Source organism: Urocampus carinirostris, chromosome 2 (genome assembly GCF_059441175.1).
Source record: "Urocampus carinirostris isolate Australia breed hairy pipefish chromosome 2, RoL_Ucar_1.0, whole genome shotgun sequence".
NCBI classification, from domain to species: Eukaryota; Metazoa; Chordata; class Actinopteri; order Syngnathiformes; family Syngnathidae; genus Urocampus; species Urocampus carinirostris.
The window spans coordinates 8,882,874-8,904,499 of record NC_142350.1 but is presented as its reverse complement, the minus strand read 5'-3'; the positions used below and the strand labels follow the sequence as shown (position 1 = coordinate 8,904,499).

At 41.7% G+C, this 21,626-nt stretch overlaps 1 protein-coding gene across 1 annotated transcript; it reads right to left on the bottom strand.

Annotated features, from left to right (window-relative positions):
* Positions 1-385: 385 nt before the first annotated feature.
* hey1 (hes-related family bHLH transcription factor with YRPW motif 1) lies at positions 386-7,542 on the bottom strand. The gene is made up of 5 exons (XM_088328750.1): positions 7,287-7,542; positions 4,877-4,952; positions 4,721-4,804; positions 4,560-4,641; positions 386-3,282 (listed from the first exon to the last, which is right to left on the bottom strand). Exons 1-5 carry the CDS (start codon positions 7,508-7,510, stop codon positions 2,672-2,674), a joined length of 1,077 nt encoding a protein of 358 aa, XP_088184876.1. The 5' UTR covers positions 7,511-7,542; the 3' UTR covers positions 386-2,671.
* Between the last annotated feature and the right edge of the window lie 14,084 nt (positions 7,543-21,626).

Here is a 21,626-nt window from a genome sequence, read left to right as displayed (position 1 = left end):
ATCCCAATAGAGTAAGAATTAATGTGTATGGTGCCGGTATGCTAAATGACATCTCTTCAATTAATTCTCAAGAGGCATTTTTTGGGGATGCGTCAGGGATTTTTTTAAGGTGGATGAGATCTTGGCAGACTTCCTGCGTGCAAAAAGCCCAACAACACACAAACCGATGTGCTCTTCACATCAGAGCTTTTTTATGAAATGTGTTCATGACGTGCGGTTTCCGAGCGTCGTGCGCCTGAAAATGGGATTATTTGTTTCAGTTTATTTTGTTTATGCTGTTTTAATCCAGTTTCTTTCCTTAAATATATTCATAGGTTGTGTGCAAGAGACGGTGTGTGCAAAAATACAAAGCTGAAAAAAATAAAGAAATACACCAAAGTCTGGATAAAACATGCAGTAAATGCAAACATTTTTAATGAGATTGATTAGTTTGTTTATGTAACTTCAAAACAGGAGTGTGCACCCCTGACAAAACATTAGAAATGTGACAGTGTTTTTGAAATGTAATTGTAAGGAGGGCAGGAGGCCAGGGCGCCACCTTTGTCGGAATTTCGTAAGGGGTGTACAGAATGGGGAGGGGTGGTGCACCGTTTGAAAAAGTGAAAAATACAAAGTAAAACATGTTTTACGAGTTATTTTCAGACAACAGACTTGGTCCGAACAGGATCAGAATTTATTTTAGGGAGAAAAGTTGTGGGTGTGTGTCCCACCGGTCACTTCACTCATGTTGTATGTCTCTGGCGTCAAAACAAAACACCTGGTTTGGCTTATTCCAGCCCATAAACTGTCTTCTAAAGGAGCAGGATCTACACATGCCCAGTGTTGGTGGATGTTACGTCAAAACAATGACCTTCAGGGTGAGAACGGTGGGGGCTGGGTTTGTTTATGGCAAGTTTCTTGCATGGGAACTTGACGGATGACCGCTTGACCATCTGGAAAAGTAATTCCTGATTGGCCTTTGGAGGAGGGAGAAACTTCTTTTGAAAAGAAGTTAAGCACAGAGATCAATCAATTCAGTAAATCCATCTTTTTTGTGCACCTCCTTCTGCACACACTAGAATCTTCTAGAAAGGCTTTATAGTGAAATAAACGCTTGAAGAGTGTAACTCAGTTTTTGTGCAAGTCAAGTATAGCAAATCAGGATGGAAAAATGGTCATGAAGGGAAGGGGCGGGGGACTTGGTACTAGAAAACCATAGTCCTGATTTTGGGTATCTTTGGTCCAAAAGAACCATATTCCTGCCTGATTACAATGGCCCTTTCCTGAACATAGCAGCAGCTCATCAGCAAAATCTGTAGATGTCTGATGAAAATCTGGATTAAATGAATCAGCTGTGATGGACCAGGGAGACTTTGAAAACAGGGAGGACTATGGTTTTCAAAGACCAACGTTCCTCACAGATGATGATTAGAGGGGATAGGACGTAAAGCATCTAGAAAGAAACAGGTAGTTGTCACAGGTAGGGTTGATTTTTTTTGTCATGTATGGCAGAAAGGTAGTAGTGGCGGATCAAGCATTGGAGCGTGCTAGAAGTGTTGTAGAGGGAACTGGTTGAACAGCTATTGATAGACAGTTGTATTACAGAGCACAGGTGACAAAGTTCAGGCCCAAATGGTTAGGGGGCTAGTTGGTGAAATGGTTCAGGGGAACAGTAGGTGGTTTCTAAAGGTAAAATGGTAAATGGAGCCAAAATAATGGGTATGGAATGGGATTGGCAAAGGTTACTGATAGGGAGTTGACTTAAAGAGGTGTAGCAGGGACAGAATAAAAAAATGGATGGAGGTTTTAGTTAAGAGGATGAGTGTTGAATGGAGGGAATGGTTGGGGTCTGCTTAGACCCATGTTTGAGGGGCAGAGTATGGTCGGCAAAGAGAAAGGTACACGGGTTGAAAATGGGAGCTCAGTAAAACATAGCGGCAAAGAGTTGAAGGTGAAAAAGACGTTTGCTTAAGACTAGCAGCGACGGAAGAGTGAATAGGGAACTGATAGAGATCTTGAGTTAGGAAGATGAGTAATGAGTGTAGTTAAAATATTAGAATCGGTTGGGGCCTAGTTCGTCCAATGGTTAAGCTGTGGAGTATTATCATAAAGAGAAAGATTGAAAATACGTGTTGGGATAACAATTTCTGATTATTAGTCTATGTTGACATGGAGATGAAGGTTAAAGGGTAGATTCAAAATAAACAGTAGTTGAATGGGTGATTGGCAGCAATGACGGATACCAGAGATGATTACAGAAGACAGCTAATTGGGTAGAGGATACCAAACAGGTGACGAAAAGTTCCATGGTAGAGAGATCACAGTTTTAGGATCCGTTACACCACTGTCCTCCATAGGGGGAACGAGAGGACCCCATTCTTGTTGCCGATTGCCCACACTTGACTCTAATCAGAAACCCTGTATATAAGGCCCGGACCCACACCAGAAGCTGTCGGAGTGTTGTTTACCCTTAATGTTCCTGTGTGGAGATATCCTGAACTTTGCCAGCTGTGAGTGTTTTTGGGACTTTGTTTTTGTGCATCGCATATTCCCTCAAATAAACCATTGTCCTTTAGCTCGTGTGTCTGTCCTTGGGTCAGTCTCACAAAAACATTACAATAAGAACTAATGATAAAACCACAAAGATCAAATCTAAGATGAGTCCAGCTCATTATGATTCTTTCCGTGCCAGTCAAAAAGCTCCAATTTCCATCCCCCAAGGTCTGTAAGGTTTGCCCGAAGTAGGTACCGTCTGGGTGGGGGGACTGAGGGTGGCGGCAGCTGCAGGGGAGATGAGGGGAAAAGCTCCGAAGGGGAACGGAAACGCAGAGACAAGATGCTTAGTTGTCGGTGAGGATACCAAAGCCGGGTGAAGGACGGTTGTGGGAGCCCCACGAACTCCCAGAGACAATTGTTCCGATTGTGAGGTGTTGGTGCTGGTGCTGCAACGCCTCCCGGGACGGTGCGCCTCGGTGGATGGGGACGAGGAAGCGGAAGAGGACGAAGAACGTGGACTACTGCGACCGCTCCGGGGCAGCCCCGTGACAATTAGTGACTGGGGCATGTGGTTAAGGGGTGCGGCCGGCGAGATGTAAGCAGAACCCCAAGCCGCAAGTTGTCCCAGACCCGATTGGGCCTCCCGCTGGCTGGCGTAGTTGTTCAGGTGCGACACCAGCCGGATCCTTAGGGGGTCAGTGTTGTCCAGACCTTCCACGACACTCAGGTAGCGTGCCGTCTCCGCTAGACACTCCCGGAAACCCAAACCGCGGTAGTCCATTGCCAAAGCATGTGCGTCAAAGAAACCTGAAGGGGGAGGTGCGACGGTTAATTCCGATATTCTACGTGATGTTCAACCTTCAGGCCAAACCACAAATATACCTGTACCATAGACGACCTAGATACCAACCGCCTTAGTACATTTCCACTTTACATTTTGGAATAAGATACGTGTTGACATTTTCCCCACTATATGAGATATGCAACAAATTATTTCAGAGTCGTGGTGTTCCTGCGTATGATGAATTATACCTCCATTATGCCTGACTGCTATTGGTCGACAGCATTTGAAATACTGGTATGCTATTGGTTTAAGACACAGCATCATGAAAATGCTGATGTGCGATTACCTGAACAAGAAATCACAAAAATTGCTACCCTAACCAAGTTGCTTTGATGTAACCAATTGACAAACGGGACTATTGCTAAAAAATAAGGAGGCAATTGAGGCATCGAAAGGGCATGGCAACCTATGCAAGAGGATGTTTAATATTTTATTTGCCGTCCCCTACAAACCTCTGCATCCACCTGCTACTCCACTTGACCAGCTCAAGTCACATCACACATTTAGAGAACATTTCATTTTTCCTTTACATGTATATGTACTTATGCTGCTATATATTCATATTAATATTTTACACACAAGTAGTGCTTAACCTATACCGTTTTTATCATTAATATTATCATTCTACTGTACGCACAATTAAAACATGCCAATACAGAAAGCACTTTTTTGCCACAATTTATTGTACCCAACTTAAATGGGTCAACTAAATCTATCTAGGTGGGTTTAGTACCACCTCTACAAATCAAACACTTACTAACAATATTAATACAAAAACATTTTTAGCCAGCAATAATAAAATATTACCACATCGATCTAAATTCTATATCGAAGATTTTGGAGGAAGAAAGAAGTAAAATGATCTGTATTTAAGTAGCGTTTTTCAAGTCAATGAAGACTTCCCAAAGCGCTTTACAATGTGCTTTACATTTACCAATAGCGGCCGTGCAGCCATGTAGGCGCTAACCTGCTTATTGGGGGCATTAGGGGTTCAGTGTCTTACCCAAGGACACTTCGACATGTAACACGGAGAAGCCGGGATTCGAACCTGCGATCTCTTGATCCCCAGACGAGCGCTCTATCTCCTGAGCTAGTGACCCCCCCCCAATTTGGATAATTGAGACGTGGATGGAGTAAGTTATTAAAATGCAGAGTAACTTCACTTTTAAATGATAATCTAAATATTTGTGCATATAAATCTGGTTAAAAATAAATAAATTAATTGAATTAAAAATATTACCTTTGCCACCAGCGGCGTGAAGCATCCTCAGGTGGTCCACCGTCATCTGCAATATTTCTGCTTTCTCTAACTTGGCCGACCCCTTCAGTGCGCATGCGTAGAAGACACGGTCTATCAATTGAATATGAGTGGAATAAATAGCGGGGAAAAAGAAAACACACCTGCTTCTCAAAGGCGCTCGGAACCAGCCTTCGAAGCTCACTCAAGCTGTTGTTGATTCGATCACGACGACGTTTCTCAATGATCTAAGAAGAAGAACGAAATTAAACCAGAATGTCAATTTTTTTCTCTTTTAAAATATTACCAACTGCACTCACTCCCCGCCTCCTTTTCCTCGCCTGAACTTGAACTGAAGCGCTCGGAGATGCCGAACACAGAGGAGAGCGAATATTCCTGTGTGAATAATAAATACAAAAATTAATCCAAATACTATAATGTCAGAAATCAAGATGTTTTTTTTTTGGTTTGAACAAATTTATTGACACTAAAAACAGAAAACAATCATGACAATCTCAACAGCAATTAAGCACATTCACAATATTATATTCCAATATTACGTTTTTAACAGCAAACACAAAGTGAGGTTTGAACAAACCTTCTCGAAAATCTTATTAGCAATCAATAGATTTTTTTTTTTTTTTGGTTTGAACAAATTTATTGACACTAAAAACAGAAAACAATCATGACAATCTCAACAGCAATTAAGCACATTCACGATATTATATTCCAATATTACGTTTTAAACAGCAAACATAAAGTGAGGTTTGAACAAACCTTCTCGAAAATCTATCATATTCACAATTTCATTATATAACATCTTTGTTAGTGTCAATAGATCCGTCCAGGCCAAAGTCGATTGTTCTCGGTCTGAACAAATCCACCGACACCAACAGCAGCAAAACACAGCCATCAAGCATATTCACAATTTTTTATATTTGACAATATGACGTGACGATATGACGTTTTAACATTTTTTCCTGACATTTCCAACATCAATTAAACAATTTCAGAGTTATTTTCTTTTAACAGTAGTTAACCAGCGTGTAAAAGGCAATACTATTGTGCAAGGGCATAGCTCTGCCATCCTACCCTCCCAAGCAGCATTCTTCCAGTCCTCTGTGTGGGTCCTTTCCCTTCTGCGTGGGTCCTCTCCCTTCTGGGTTCCACAACCCAGGCCGTTGCTGCCGGGACTCCCACAGCGTAGCTCCGGCTCCCCCCTCCGGGTGGGTACAGACGAGTCTTCTTTATGGCTGCGTCCTAGGCCCGCCGCTCGCAGATTGTATGGTATCTGCAGCCATTTGGAGCACAGCCACGGGGGGGATCTGCCTGCACCTCCATACCAGCAGGTTTCTGGAGGTCCAGATGGCGTCCTTGATGGCGGCGAGAGTGAGCCAGTCCCTGGCAAAGTCGTTCCGATGTCTCCTCGACCGACTCACCCCGTAAAGCACGTACTGTGCATCAGGGACCTCTCCTGCTGGCAAGTCCGGGAACTTTCCTAGTTGTTCGGCCATTGTCCACAAGACCTTGGCAGCGCTGCACTCACAAAAAAGGTGCCTCACCGACTCCTGGGCGCCACAGCCAGGTCGAGGGCAAGTCGAAGTCGCTGACATTCCTCGGTGGTGCATTACAGCTCTGACTGGGAGAACTTCATGAGCCACCATCCATGACAAGTCTCGTAGTCTGTTTGGGAGGGCAGGATGATTGACATTGCTCCAAACCGTTGTGGAATCGCCAAACGCAAGCCCCCGCACAGGGCTTACTGTAGCTCGCTCTTGCACAATAGAAATAAGGGCCCTGTGGTTTTGTAAAGTGTGACATTCTTGTGTTTCCAAATCAAACTTCTTCAAAAAAGCCCGAATAAAGAGATGTGTTGGTGGCAAGTTAAACGAAACTGGAATCAAACGATTGTTTGGTACAAGCTTTAGCTTCCGCAAATATGAGCCCATCCAAAAACGGGTCATTGCTTGACTTTTCGGGTTGTTGGGTGGGCCCACAGCGTTTTGGAAGTGGAGAGAGACATATTTGCTTCCCAGGAAAAGCTGGAGGTCAGGCACTCCTTTCCCCCCTTTTTCCTTTTTCTTTTTCATTGTATCTCTTTTTATCCTTTCCCACTTTGAGCCCCAGACAAAGCGAAAGATGGCTCGGTCCATTTGTAACAGCACGTTTCTTTTAGGCATAAAAATTAAACTGATTGACAAAAGCATTGGGAGGATGATCGCTTTGATGATTAGGACCTTCCCCTCTATTGTCATTTTTCTTAGTGACCAAAAAACAAGTTTTTGCTTAACTTTCCTTGTCACGTCATCCCAGTTGGTCTCGCCTCCTCCATCCGCATTGAATTTTACCCCTAGGATTTTCTGGTCTGTCTTTAACACCGTCAGCGGGAGTCCTGCCTTTTCTGTCTCTTTCCACATTCCATAAAACTTCACTTGCGATTTTTCTCTATTTAGCCTTGAGCCAGACGCCCTCCCAAACAGGTCAGTCAAGTCAGGGGCTCTTTCAACAGATGCGCGGTCAGTACACAAAATATTAAAATCATCCATGTACAAAACACACTTGGTAATTTGTCCCCCACTTCCTGGGATATTGATGCCTTCGACAAATCTATCTTTTCTTAACATTTGTGCCAAAGGTTCAATGCAAAGAACATAGAGAAGGGGAGAAATCAAGATGTACTAGAAATTAAAAAAAACGTTAATCTGACCGAAGTGACAAAATCAAACGCACCCCAACTCGTCGCCGCTTTCCTTCTCCACCTCGATGGCGTCGTCCAACTCGCTGTCGGACGAGCTGAAGTCGTTGCCTCTCTTCATGACGTTTGTCGTCACAAATGGTGATAGATCAAATATTAAATACAAAATAAGAGTCACAAATTGCGTTAAATCTCTGCCGGCGTGATTTCTGCCTGTGCATCCACAAGTGTGGCTGGCCCGGCGTTCCCACGGTGACATTTGAAGGCAAGAGGGAATGGACTGAGCGCGAGGGCGGGGCCTTACCTCGAAGCAACCAATCAGGGAGTGAGTTTAGGTTTTGAGTGACGGGGGAGGTTGGATAAAGAGGCGGGTGGGATCACAGAAGAGACGATTATGGGAAGTCGATAGGCAGCACACATTTTCTTTAGTCTAGTATTTGTATTATTACATATTTTGTTTATATCATGACGATGCAAAAACAAATAATCCACCTGCACTGACCAAAATTGTTTTTCTTTTTTAACGGAGTAAAAAAATCCACTCGTTCTATCATTAATCTGCACCGCTTATCCTCAGTAGGGGTGGCAGGGGCGCTGGAGCCCATCCCAGCTATCTTCGGGCAGTGGGCAGGGGACACCCTGAACTGGTTGCCAGCCAATCGGAGGGCAGACAGGGACAGACAATTCGCTCGCCCATTCACACCTAGGGCTAATTTGAACCGGACAATTAACCTGACATGCATGTTTTTTGAATGTGGGAGGGAACCGGAGTGCTCGGAGGAAATACATGCAAGGAGAACATGCAAACTCCACACAGGAGGTTTGATCTCACGACCTCAGAACTGTGCCGCACACACGCTAACCACTGCGCTGCCGTGCTGCCCATCTGTATATGTATATATATATATATATATATATATATATATATATATATATATATATATATATATATATATTCTTAAACACGTGTTTTTAGTCCCAAAAAGTTAAATGATTACATCTTACATCTATAAATTACTGTAAATGTCAATTTGATTTCATTACTTGGAAATAAAAAATTTTATCAAAAAGCCCTACAGCAAAACAATACTTGATTTAAACCATTTAACTCATAACTGATATGTTTTTTGCCAGTTATCAAGCTAAATTGTGGCCTCCTTTCTATCTGCCTAGCTTTTTTTTAGCTTTCTAACTGGCTGTTCAGATTGATTTTTTACTCTTTTAGCTAGCTATCTAGCTGCCTTTTTGTCTTCTTTACCTGTTTACCTTTCGAGCTAACTACCAAACTACTGTTTTAGATAAATGGTAAATGTTTTAGCCATTTAGCAAGCCATTTAGCAAGCCATTTAGCTATTTTGCAAGTTTAGAAATTCATATCAAGCTGGGTCCTCTTTGCACTAATTAACCAGTTCAGGGTGTCCCCTGCCCACTGCCCGGAGATGGCTGGGATGGGCTCCAGCCCCCCGCGACCTTAATGAGGATAAGCGGTACGGCTAATGAGATGAGATGAGATGAATAACAAAATGTATCTCTCGGCTTGAAAAAGTTTTGAGAGACCCCTCCTCTACAGTAAAATTCAACGAAAGCATCTGCATGAAATAGACAATCTTCCTCTAAAAGTTTGACAGCGGTCCAATAGACCTGTTGTGCGTGTGTGCCCCCCTCCCCACGTGTTTTGTGTGGACGTTGGTTGGCGGGCTGTCAGCACGCGCTTGTCCGTGGGAAAGTTCCCCCCGGCCGGCGCTGATAACCAATCAGAGGCCGGCGGCGGCGCGGCCGTCTTGTCTGAGGCCGGCGGGGGCGACGGGCGGTCTGCGAGCCAGCGTGTGAACATGTAATCCAATACACGCACACGCACGTACACGTACATATGCTAGCAGGCCGGAGGAAGCCCCCAGCAGGCCGCCTCTCTTCCTGCACCAACACCCCCCCTTCTGATTGTGGTTTGACAGCCCGGTTTTCAGTGTTTGTATACAACAGGGGTCTCGTGTTACCACATGGGGGGATTCTAATTTTGATGACACAATTATATAAACACTCATCACTTCATAGGTACGTACCACCTAGATTAGTGGTCTCCAACCTTTTTTTTAAACTGAGAGCTATTTTTTTTATCCCTATTTTACCAAAAAGGCCTATAGTTGGATGTGCATTTCGTAAATAACATATGTTATTACTATGTTATTATTGATTTATAACTATTAGAGGTTAAAATGGGCTCAGTCACCCACTAGACCTCAGGCCAGTTTAAAAATAAGATTTCCTAGAAAATCACAAGACCCATGATATATTTTCAGAAACAGAAATAGAGCCTCCGCACTTGGTATTATACAATTGGACCCTGGACCCTCATAAGCGAAGGGAAATATATGAAATATATGAAACCCAGATGACTTCCTGTATTATTGTTGTTTTTGATTGGTTTGTTTTATTTTAGTTTTGGTTTGTTTTGGATTTGGTTTGGTGTTTTGGTATGTCTTCATTTTGTTTGTGTTCTTGTTCGGTATTTGGGGAATTTTGTTCGGTTTTGTTTAGTTCTCTTTTGTTTTAGTTATTTGTCATTTTGTTTCCTTATTGTTTTTGTTTTGTTTCATTCGTTTTTATTTATTTTCAAACGTTTTTGCTACCTCAACTAGTCATTTTGATTACAGATCAATTTGTTAAGAAAAAAATATTTGTAAGGGAGTCTGATTTTTTTAAGTAACCCCCAAATTTCAGGCGTCCGTTAAAAGTGTTCAAATCGCGAATCTCGATGCAACTTGAATCCTTTGTCATAATAAACACAGGTGTGCATCTGCATGAGTGGGGGGTGGGGGTAGTAAAATTGTTGTTTGGGTGGGGGTGGGGGGTGGGGGTTTGGGTCATTTGTTGTATTTCAAGTTCGGCCAGAGTTCCCACGCTGTTATTTTCTCCCCCTCCACTCTTTGTTCTGGCGTCTCATCACATGTTGTGATTAGTAGGGGCCCGCCCTTTCTGGGGGCCAAACCTTTGAAGGTGAGCCCCCATACACAGTGACCCCCCTCCCAGCCTCTGTCTGAAAATCAAGCCACCAACATGGATTGCACTCCAAACAATGGCGGTTTCGCTGACGTCTGGATCTAATCTTGGGCGTTTTTTCCCTTTATTTTGTGAGTTTCAATGCTACACTAAACACTTGAAGGTCTTTTATTTTGAAAGGATTGTGCTATGTGTCACAGTGTTCTTCGCTACTGTCCGTTTTCAACAAAGCAAGTAAAATAGGATCAGAAGAAAAATATCAATAGAAGGGGGAAAATTAGAAAATTGATAACATTTTTACTGTTTATGGTTTCGCAATAAATACAACTATTATTCTGTTTATGTCACTGTATGAGAAAGTACAACATTTAAAGTGACAGTGTCACAAAACGCATTTAAAACTGTTGTAGCCACAAATTCTTGATATGTTTTGATGGGCCTAAAACTAAAATATATCTTAATTCAAATAATTGTTTTCAAAGCTTCTTGATTTATTTTGTGTGACAAAAACTAAATTATATCTCAAAAACGTATAACATTATGGTTTGTTTGCATGTGTAAATGTATAAGAAAGGGGCAGATGTGTTAACATTTGAAGTGACGATAACCTAACTTATTAGGGAAATAAATAACTTTTTTGTCACAACTTTGTGATATGTTAAATATTAATAGAAAATAATAGAATAAATTACTGATAAATTTAGAACGTCAGGATTTCCGTGTTGTTTTGGGTCTTGCTTCAAATCAAAATGACTAACTTTTTCTTTTTAGCTATGTTTTCTAGATGCTTGTTTTTTTGACAGCTTTCAAAGTCCATAACGCTCCATTATTAAATTAAAAGGTAAAACTATCGAGCAATCTGAAAAAAATGCAGAGCATTATTGCTCATTTCTGTTAGCTTCTCTATTACTATTTAAATTAAGGTCTTGACCATTTAAATGCTTCTTAATTACATAACGTTCATCTTTAATTTTTTGCTAGCTAGTTCTGAAGTAGAATGTATCGACAGCAATGAACAAATAATGAGGTGTTAGCATCATTCTAGTGCTTATTGACCATTTGTATGCTTTTTAATGACATAATATTGAACTCTCTCTCTTTCCCCTCGCTAGCTAGTTTTGAAGTAAAACACATACACTAAAGATAATGTTTTTTTTTGTATTTTGTTTGTTTTGCTTTGGCCTGCCTATTGCAAAGCGTCAAGGTTCTGATTCTGGCCCGCTGACAGACGATCGGGAAGTCGCCCCAACCTTCAAAAGGGCTAACGCTAATTGAGTGGCGACGGCTAATGCTTTTCTGGGGAGTCTCGCGTCAGGAAAGCCCTACGTCTGACGCTAACTTTGTGCTTCCATGGCGACAGATGCTCTAAAGGGGCCTGATTGGGGAAGAGGCATAATTCCTAAAAAAAGAAAGAAAATGTATTTCCTTATAGTAAGAAAAATGGCGGAATGCGACTAATGCTAAGATGCTAATGCTATCTGCCAGCAGTCGGACGTTAACGTTGTGTTTCCAGCTGCTCTCACGGGCCCAATTTAATAGTTATTCCCTTTAATTCCTGGTAATAAATATGAACTGCTTAAGTGAGAAAAATGATGCTGACAATGTGTTCCCAAGGCGAGTTTAAATGAAGTAGCAGGCATGAGTCCTAAAAATCAAAAGAGTCTATTTTTCTTTAAATTTGTTTTATTGGCGCTAAATCATTCCAGTTAAAAAAACGTCTGGACAAGACTAATGCTAACATGATAACAGCAGTCTGATGCTAACTCTGTGTTTCTATGATGACAGCTGTTTTTGTGCAGCCCAAGTTATTAGTTTATTCCCTTAAATTCGTGTTTTCTATTAACCGTTCAAAGCCCCGGGGTGTAATATTTGACCACTAGATGGCGCTGTATTGTCTAATGCGAATGAAATCCAGTGCCACAGAGCACAGCGTGGCAGCAAGCTGATGGAGAAACATGGTGGCACCCTTAGGTAGGGATTCCACTATGTAACAGAAATACAAATCTTTCAACCTAGGATTTATTATCAATCAATTAATCAATCAAGCAATCAATTTCTTATAAAAATAAAGTTTATGGGTCAGGTACTTTTACTCTCAAATTAATGTTTTTATTTTTCCGAATTGAAAGTTTTGTATACCACTACAGTGTTCATTTTACCTGAGAAAAGTGATGGGTCCCGGGGACTCGCATGCTCAAAAATCTATGGGTCCCAACAGAGATCTATGGGTCCCCAAAATTTAGTGTTATCGGGGTTGAAATTGTAAATCGGCGACAAATATATAATATAAATCCATATATTCATTCAGTTTTAATCAACACAGTTTATTGGTAATACAAATCATTTATCACTTCATTATTTTTTAGTTCACAACAATATCGTACATTATACAAAATAATATTGCTGAAATATGAATCTATATATTCATGCAGTTTTAATCATCACAGTTAATTGGTAATACAAAGCAAGTTATCACTTCTGATTTTGCAGTTCATATATTCTTCGTGGTTTGCTGTCCCGCCACATTTGTAATGCCTTCTCATGGTCCAATCCATTATCATCCTCCTCATAGCGTAACCAGGAATATAATTTAGTCCATTTTGGCAGAAAAGTCCTTTTCTTGCTAGGAGTATTCTTTTGTTTATTTTCTTTCGTCGAATCGTTCAAGTCAAGTCAAATGTATTCATATAGCCCTTAATCACAAAAATGTCTCAAAGGACTGCACAGGATTACAATGACACAATTACCTGATCTTAAACCACTTCAACACACGTGTTTTCCTGCCTCCGTGATCTTCCGAAGAATTTCTCCGCAGTTTTTTCAAGCCGGAATTATTGCCATTGTTATCACTTTCTGCATTATGTTTCGACTTATTACTGACACTGAAGAAATGAGCAATTTTGTGTTGATTTTCACCTTCCCTCGCCGACAAGCACCACAACAATGACATAATCTCGAAGCAACGAGATCTCGTTTGCTGAGATCGGCGTGCAGACGAAAACTCGAACCGCGAGACCAAAACAACAATGGCGGATCTGCCTGACAAAAATTTTGGAGTGCGGTAAATCTTTGTAAAAAGAAAAGGGGACGCTCGTTGATTTGAGACGATGCGTCCCCAGCAAAAATGATGCGTCTAGGACGCAGGGACGCAGGCAAACAAGAACACTGCCACTAGGAGGAACTGAATATTACACACTGTCCCTTTTAGTGAAAACATTGTCCAAATGAGGCTAATACTAATCAGCAGTGGCGGCGGTGTTTGTGGGTTTTACGTTTAACCCCACACAAATGATTTGGGTTTTTTTTTTGTCGTTGACAGGAATCAATTCATAATTTAATTATTGAATCAAACATTGGTTGGTTGATTGGATCCCTTAACAATTTCCTGCGGTGTCTTGGGCAAGTACAGCCTTGTTGCGCCCATCCCTCTCCAGGGCACGTGCCTAATCTGTCACCTTGTGCTGCTAATTCCGTAACCAGCCTGAAATGCGGCCAACAGCTTTTAGCATTTAACACTTGGCCCGACAGCCGCAGCGAGACTCAACGGGATAAAAAGGGGGGGAGGGGTTTGTCGGTCGGTGTTGGGGGAGCAGTATGAAAAAAAAATTGCCCACCCTGCGGCAACGGGGGCGAAGTGGAAGGGGTTGTGACCTCGCTAATGGCGGCGGGTCGGGGGTCAGCTGCTGTGACGGGAACCGTCAGCGCTCTCCACCCCGTGAAATCATACAAATGTATCCGTTTAAAATGCCACAAGTGGCCCACGTGCTGTCATTTTCCCACCACTGTTTTAAAGTGCTTTGTGGTTTTATCATAAGCAATAATGAAATATGGAATAGTCAACACATGACTTTTAATGTTTCTTTGCACGCTGGCTGTTGGCTTGAAAGATTCTTTGAAGTAGATTTCGAGGAGGAGGCTGCACACGAGGACCCGGCGTGCCTTTTTCTTCTTCTTCCAAACATTAAAAAGCCTTAGCCCACCACAGACACCCCCCCCCCCCATCTTGTTCCCATTGCTTTTCACGACATTTCTCAACAATCCCAACTATTAGCGGTGGCTTGTGATGTCTGATCCTGCCACTTTTGTCCCCGACCCTTCCTCACAACCCCCTCTCCTTGGGGGCCTTCTGCGGAAAAGGCTTCTATGCAAAAAAAAAGAAACAAAAATCCAGTCTGATTTGTGTGCAACGACAAGCGACCCAGTTGAAGCGCGTTTGGCTTCTCTTGAAACGACATGTGCTCCCCATATGGGCAAACAAAACCATGACAGTCCTGAACATTTACCCACAAAAAAGCCAGGGTGTCCATGTTTTGTGTCCCGACACTTGCAAGGACAAACACATTAACACACGCACAGATTTCTTTTCATTGCGTTGACACTATGCACTTCCTTAACCTTAACTACCAGAATTGAGTGCAAAAACCTTGCATTTAACCCAAATCTAACTCAAACCTGAACTCTAAGACCAAGTTACAACCCCCCAAACGGGGTTTAGTTGAATACAGATCACAGAAATATCCTAAAATGAACCATTAATCCCTACAAAGAATGTTAAACACAAAATATGGTCATGTGAAGATCACAAATATCAATTAACACAAGCAGGATTGTGTCGCCTGCTGTCATGGTCTATTGTGACCAGCGAAGCAGATCCCTAAAATGTAGACATTGAATAAGTTATCAGAAAATGATTCCTCCAGGCACTCCGGTTTCCTCCCACATTCCAAAAACATGCATTTCAGGTGAATTGGCCGGTCCAAATTGTCCCTAGGTGTGAATGAGCGAATGAGTTGTCTGTCCCTGTGTGCCCTGCGATTGGCTGGCAACCAGTTCAGGGTCCCCACTGCCCGGAGATGGCTGGGATGGGCTCCAGCCCCCCGCGACCCTAATGAGGATAAGCGGTACGGCTGATGAGATGAGATTTAGTGTCAGGTAGTGTACAGGAAGAGAACAAAGATGTTTACTAGGAGCTTTAGAATTCAAAGACAACAAAGTCACTTCAACATAGCTTTGACGACACATCCCTGCTACATAATCTTGAAACACGAACTAGATCTAAATGAAAAAAAAAAACAAAAGAACATGCGGAATATGTCAAAACCAACTGGTTCTAACGAAACAAAGCATTAAAGAAAGACGACGCAAGAAACATTCCCACATATGGAAGAACTACAACAAAAGTGCAATGACAACGATACCATGAATATAATGCTGCAACACTAACTAGCACTAACTGAATAAAACATGAAAGTAAGGATAAAAATATGGAAGAGAAACTAGTTCGCACTAAACCAAACTTGAAAGGGGAAAATGCGCGGGATATGTCGGATGGCCGACTGGTTGTAACTGAACAAAACATGAAAGTGAGAGAACACAGATGGACATACATTGCACAATGCTCCACCACCAACCAGCTCTAACAAAACAAAACAAAACATGATAAGTAGATGACCCGGGGAACTTTGGTGCACATGGACTGAATGGGATTCGGAGACTTCCTGGAATTTTGCTAAAATTCCTTTACTTTGGGCTAATTGAATGATGGCTGCGTCCTCCTCCCCGCTATCTTGCCGGAAACCCTCTTCCTCCTCGTTTCTGAATTCTTAACTGTCATGGTGACACGAAGAGCATGGTGGGAGCACACATGCGCCTGGGGTGACAGGCAGATTTGAAGCGATAGCCAGTTTGTTTATGTTTGGGGAACTCTGGGAGCAGCAAATAGCAGCGCGGACCGCACTGTATTTTTGACTTTGTAACTAGAGGCAATATCTTCCTGTTTAGGTACTTTGGAACCTAAAACTTTCGTATGTAGAGGTACTACTGTATAACGTAAGCGCACAAACTCGATATAACAGGAGAAATCGTGAAAGAAAGATGAGCAGACACCCAACATGCTAACACTCCACAGTGTTCTCACAATTACATGAAAACCAGAACACACACTCGTGAGAATTTTGGGGGAAGTGGGATGCCGGCCATAGACACAGCTGTCCGCTACGCACAAACATGCTTATCACACGCACGCTAACACGCAAACGCGCTAGCACACACGCTCTGGTAGGAGTACAGTGAGCGTCTGTGAGAGAGCCCCCCCACGACCGTTTCCCATGGAAGGAAAACAAAGACCATCTCTCTCTCTCTCACACACACACACACACACACACACACTTGTGTACACAGACGTCAGCTGACCGCACACACAAACACGCCACACGCTTGTGCGTGAAGCTAGCGTGTAGCGTGTTTGTGTCTACAAACTTCGTCATGGATCGATCCAAGTTAAAAGTGACTCCTGATATGAATCGATTCGTTTCGACCATGACACAGAATCATTTAATGTTCGATTCACTCATAAGATGTTGTGGTAAATAGGATTTGACTTCTGTCAAAAGAAAAAAATGAAACAATCAGACCTAATTTGAATCTGTTAGTCACCAATATAATCTGACTCAAATCCAATTCAAAAACGATTCACAAACGGGACTCGCTTGGGAATGATTCAATCTGAAACGTGTACATCTCTCCACATAATTTGCTTCCATTCAGCTTTTGATTCTAGAGCTGTTCAAATAGAAAACAGAAACATTTAAATACGTTTGACTCAAATGAACGGCGAACAAAACCGGATTCAAATCCAATTGAGAACAGTTCAATGACGTGAATCACTGTAGAAATGATTCAACGCAGTTTTCATTTTTAGAGCTTTTGGATTCGTAATTGTAACAATTTGAATCAGTTTGATTCTGTTAGATTGCGAATAATTCTGATCCAAATGCAAATAAGAAACGATTAAATGACATGAATCACTTATCCGCTACGAGAGGGGTGAATCCCTGCGAATAGGTTGACCCAATATGGTTTTCGATTTCAGACAAAAAGAGAGGAATTTGAATCACTGTGTCTCCATTTGATGGAAAATAAAATCAGATTCAAATACAAATGAGAAACTATTTAATGACTAGACTTGCTGTGGGAATGATTCAATGCGAGAGGTGCGAATCCCTCCACACAATACCAATAAAGCTCGTTTTTTTTTCATTCTGAACACCACAAAAACAAAAGAACTCATACTGGACTTCAGGAGGAAAGGCAGGAACCCAGCACCACTCATTATAAAAGGAGACTGTGTAGAGAGAGTCCACTCTTTCAAATTCCTGAGTGTGCACATCTCCGATGACCTCTCCTGGTCTGCAAACACCAGAGTGGTGGTAGGGAAGGCCCAGCAGTGACTCCATTTCCTGAGAGTGCTCAGGAAAAATTATCTGAAACAGCAGCTGCTGGTGTCCTTCTACAAAGCCCCAGTGGAGAGAATTCTAACATACTGCATTACGGAGTGGCATGCTGGGTGCACGGCAGCAGACAGGAAAACGCTTCAGAGGGTCATCTACACAGCCCAGAGAATCGTTGGTTGCTCTCTACCCAGTCTGGAGGACATTGCCTGCTCTCGCTACCTCAGCAGAGCAGAAAACCTAATCAGAGACTTTTCTCACCCCGGCCACCACCTCTTTGACCTGCTGCCTTATGGCAGACGCTACAGGTCACACAAAACAAAAACAAACAGACTCAGAAACAGTTTTTTTCCCAGAACCATTACCACCCTTAACACACACTGCACAAAAAACTGAAACCCTTGCAAACACACTTCCTCATACAGATGTAAAATTGTATTCATACCTATGCTCACTTTGCACAATTTTGCCTATTTTTGCACTGCCACGTATTGCACTAATACGATCCCAAAACTGTATGTAACATCCTACATGCCCACATTTCTTGTGTAAATATTGTGTAAATTATAACTTTTATCTTCTTTGTTCCTTTATCTTCTTTGTTTTCTCTTATCCTCACTGTTAAATGTGAGACTGGAGCGCCACGTCCAATTTCGTTGTCACAATCAATGTTTCCTCTAAGCTGCGCGTGCGCAATCGCGCACTGCCCGCACATTCTCAGCGCACAAGAAAATCTAGCCAGGTCACAAAAATCAGGGCTCGAAATTGATAATTAAGAAGCGAATTAAGTCAAAGTTACAGTGCATGAAGGTAAAAATACAAGGGTTCCCCTGACGTTGTGTTCTAAATGCGGTATTTGGAGGTCAAGGTCAAAGTAGAACGAAGTTGAGTAAAGTCAGTAGAGTTTTTCGAGAACCGGTTTCTTCAGCTCGGCTCACTAAAGAGAACCGGCTCTTTCGGGTCCCAAACGGCTCTTCAGGTTGTTTTTGCTTCTTTAATCCCTACACGACTAAATATGTAAAATTGTGCACACAATGACTTAAAGCAAGGGGGGGGAATAGAACAGAAAAGAAAAAAATACCAAAATGAAAAAGTATTGAAAAGCTGAGAAAAAAGAAACAAGAGTAAGAGAAAAAAGAAGGAAAAATTCAGAAAAAAAGCCAGAAAAAAAGAAAAGAAAGAAACAAAGGAAAAAACAGTAAATAGAGAACAAAAAGAAAAAAGTAACAGCTAGGAATAAATAAACACGATGAGATTTTTTTAAAGGATACCAGGAAAAAAAAGAAATGAAAATCTTGTGAAAGAATTGTTGTAAAAACAAATGACGTTTGTAGGCCGTACAACCAATAATACATTAGTCAATTCATTCAAAAGTGAAAAAAAAATTGCATTTCGGAAACTCAGCAAAATGTAACTTGATGTCAAGTTTTGGACATGTTTGATAATGACTCAGTTTCCACACTTGGGATTGCCGTTGCTCACTGTTGTTTCAAGCATTGCCCATCGACTTTGTGTGAACGCTCAGACTCGTGGAAAATTAGAGGAAACATTGGTCACAATATGTTCAACCCATTCTGTAACAATGACAATGAAGGTATATTCTATTCTATTCTATTCTATTCTATTCTATTCTATTCTATGTTCGGTTCCAATTTGAGCCAATCTGAATCAAACGTCAAATAAAATCGGATTCAAGTCCCATTATTTGATTAACTCCTCTTCCAACGCGACCATTGTTAAAATACGATACGACACAGAACGATTTCAATCAATGTAGAACGATTTGATTCAGTTCGACCGGCTCCCCTTCAGAACCAAGTCCAGTTCAAAGGTTTTTTTCGCAACCACTCCGATCAAATGAAGATACAATCCTGATTACATGATAACGTTCCAATTATGATTCACGACGAACCACGATCCACTTGTGATATACAAAATATTTTAATTACCGTATTTTCCGCACTATAAGGCGCACCCAAAAGTCTTAATTTTTTTCAAAAGCTGACCATGCGCCTTATAATACAGTGCGTCTTATTTATGGATCAACATTGAATCACAAGGTCTCGCAACTTACGCAACAGCCGCCGACTCGATTTTCCCCCGAACGTGGAGTAGTCCGCGGTGTACGCTGGGATTTATATACAGGCGTTTCATTGGCTAACCAATGTGTCAATCATCATTTGAACCGATCACTATTGGCTGAAGTTATTCGGAGCCTCGGATTGGCTAGAGCGCCGAAACAAACCCTGCAATTGGCCGAAAAAGATGTATCAATCATCCGTTGAATCGATCGCTATTGGCTGAAGTTATTCAGAGCCTCGGATTGGCTAGAGGGCCTAAACAAACCCTGCAATTGGCCGAAAAAGCTGTGTCAATCATCCGTTAAATCGATCGCTATTGGCTGAAGTTATTCAGAGCCTCGGATTGGCTAGAGGGCCTAAACAAACCCTGCAATTGGCCGAAAAAGCTGTGTCAATCATCCGTTAAATCGATCGCTATTGGCTGAAGTTATTCGGAGCCTCGGATTGGCTAGATGGCCAAAACAAACCCTGCAATTGGCCGAGTTTAGCAAGCTTGCTAAAGTACACCATAAAGAAACATGTTTTATTAGTCTGTATTTGCAAATAATTTACTCTCTTGGATTTACTTCACTCACGGTTGTAAGAAGACCATGATTGCGTATCATTATTGAACGTGAGAACTTAGGTGAGCTATGCGGCTTTATATTTTCCCGGTATCTTGTTTTAGAACGATCTTGATGTTGCTGTGATGAGTTGAGTGAATTAAACTCAATTCCAAGTGTTTATTGTCATATGCACAGTAAAGTTGCGAGCGAAAAAGAAAATAGAAACTAAGGAATGGTTGGCATTTTTTTGAATCCCAAGACTTTAACCTTCCGAATGATATTTGAAATGACGCATTTGAGTGACATCGTACGGACACCGCATCTGCACGTGTCTACGACACGTATTTGCTTCTTTGCAAGCTTTGGGAATGTTAAGGGGGTAATCAGTTTGACTGAATCATCTGACTGTTTTGTCGACGTTCCCATTGTAGCGCCTTATAATCCGGTGCGCCTTATCTATGGAAGATATAGGACCAAAAACTATTTTTTTGTGGTGCGCCCTATAACCCGGTGCGCCCTATAGTGCGGAAAATACGGTAGTTCCAACTTGTGTTTTTATTGACTCCCACATTTTTTCTGCGGAGTTTTACCGGAATCGCTTTTCCGATTATGTTTTTCGCCTTCCCAAATCGAATATTTTCGATATTTGCGACCCCACCTTTGAAGTGGAGGCGAGTGACAGGAAGTCACGTGACGCACATTCGAGAAAACGCTTTGACGTGACCGCACATATTTGCTTTGTTCGCGCGCGGAATTTGCACGTCTCGCCGTGCACGCGCACTCGGGGCGCCTTGTGCTTGCGCAACACGCGCACCGCCGTGGCCAAGCGCGTGCACACGAGTGCGCGAGGGGAAACAAAGTGTCCAGATGCACACAGGGAGATCATCAATCTGCAGCCGCCCCGGATGAGAGGGCCACGCCCACCCACTGGGAATAAACAACATTCTCGCGTGGGATTCTTTCAAAATAAAAAAAAAACATTAAAAAAATATTTATACAAAACTCGCTTGGAACATGAATGATAATAATAATAATAATATTAATAATAATAATAATTAATAAATACTTGAATAAGAAAAAAAAACAATTAATTTGGTCCATATTTCCATTCTTTTGTGTATCATGAATTGTCACATTCCTTGTCTTTTATTGTTACTTTTTATTTAATATTCTCAATGTGTTTGTGGTGCCCCTCCCTCCCCAAAAATAAAATAAAATAAATAACAGGATTTGGAGGAGGTGGCATATTTAGAAATCCCATATAATATGCAGTATTCAATTATTTCTTGAACTTTTTTGAAATGAAAAGTATTAATTAAAATAAAGTAAATACAGCAAATATTTTGTTCTGTCCGAAGTAGTTTGTATTGCAACACACCCTGCATTTTCTCACTTTCATGTTTTGTTCTGTTATAACTCGTTGGTATTCCAACATTTCATGTTTTATTAGGTTTGAGTTAGTTTGTGTTCAAACATATCCTCCGTCTGCTTACTTTTTTCCTGTTTTGTTTTTGTTGGTATTC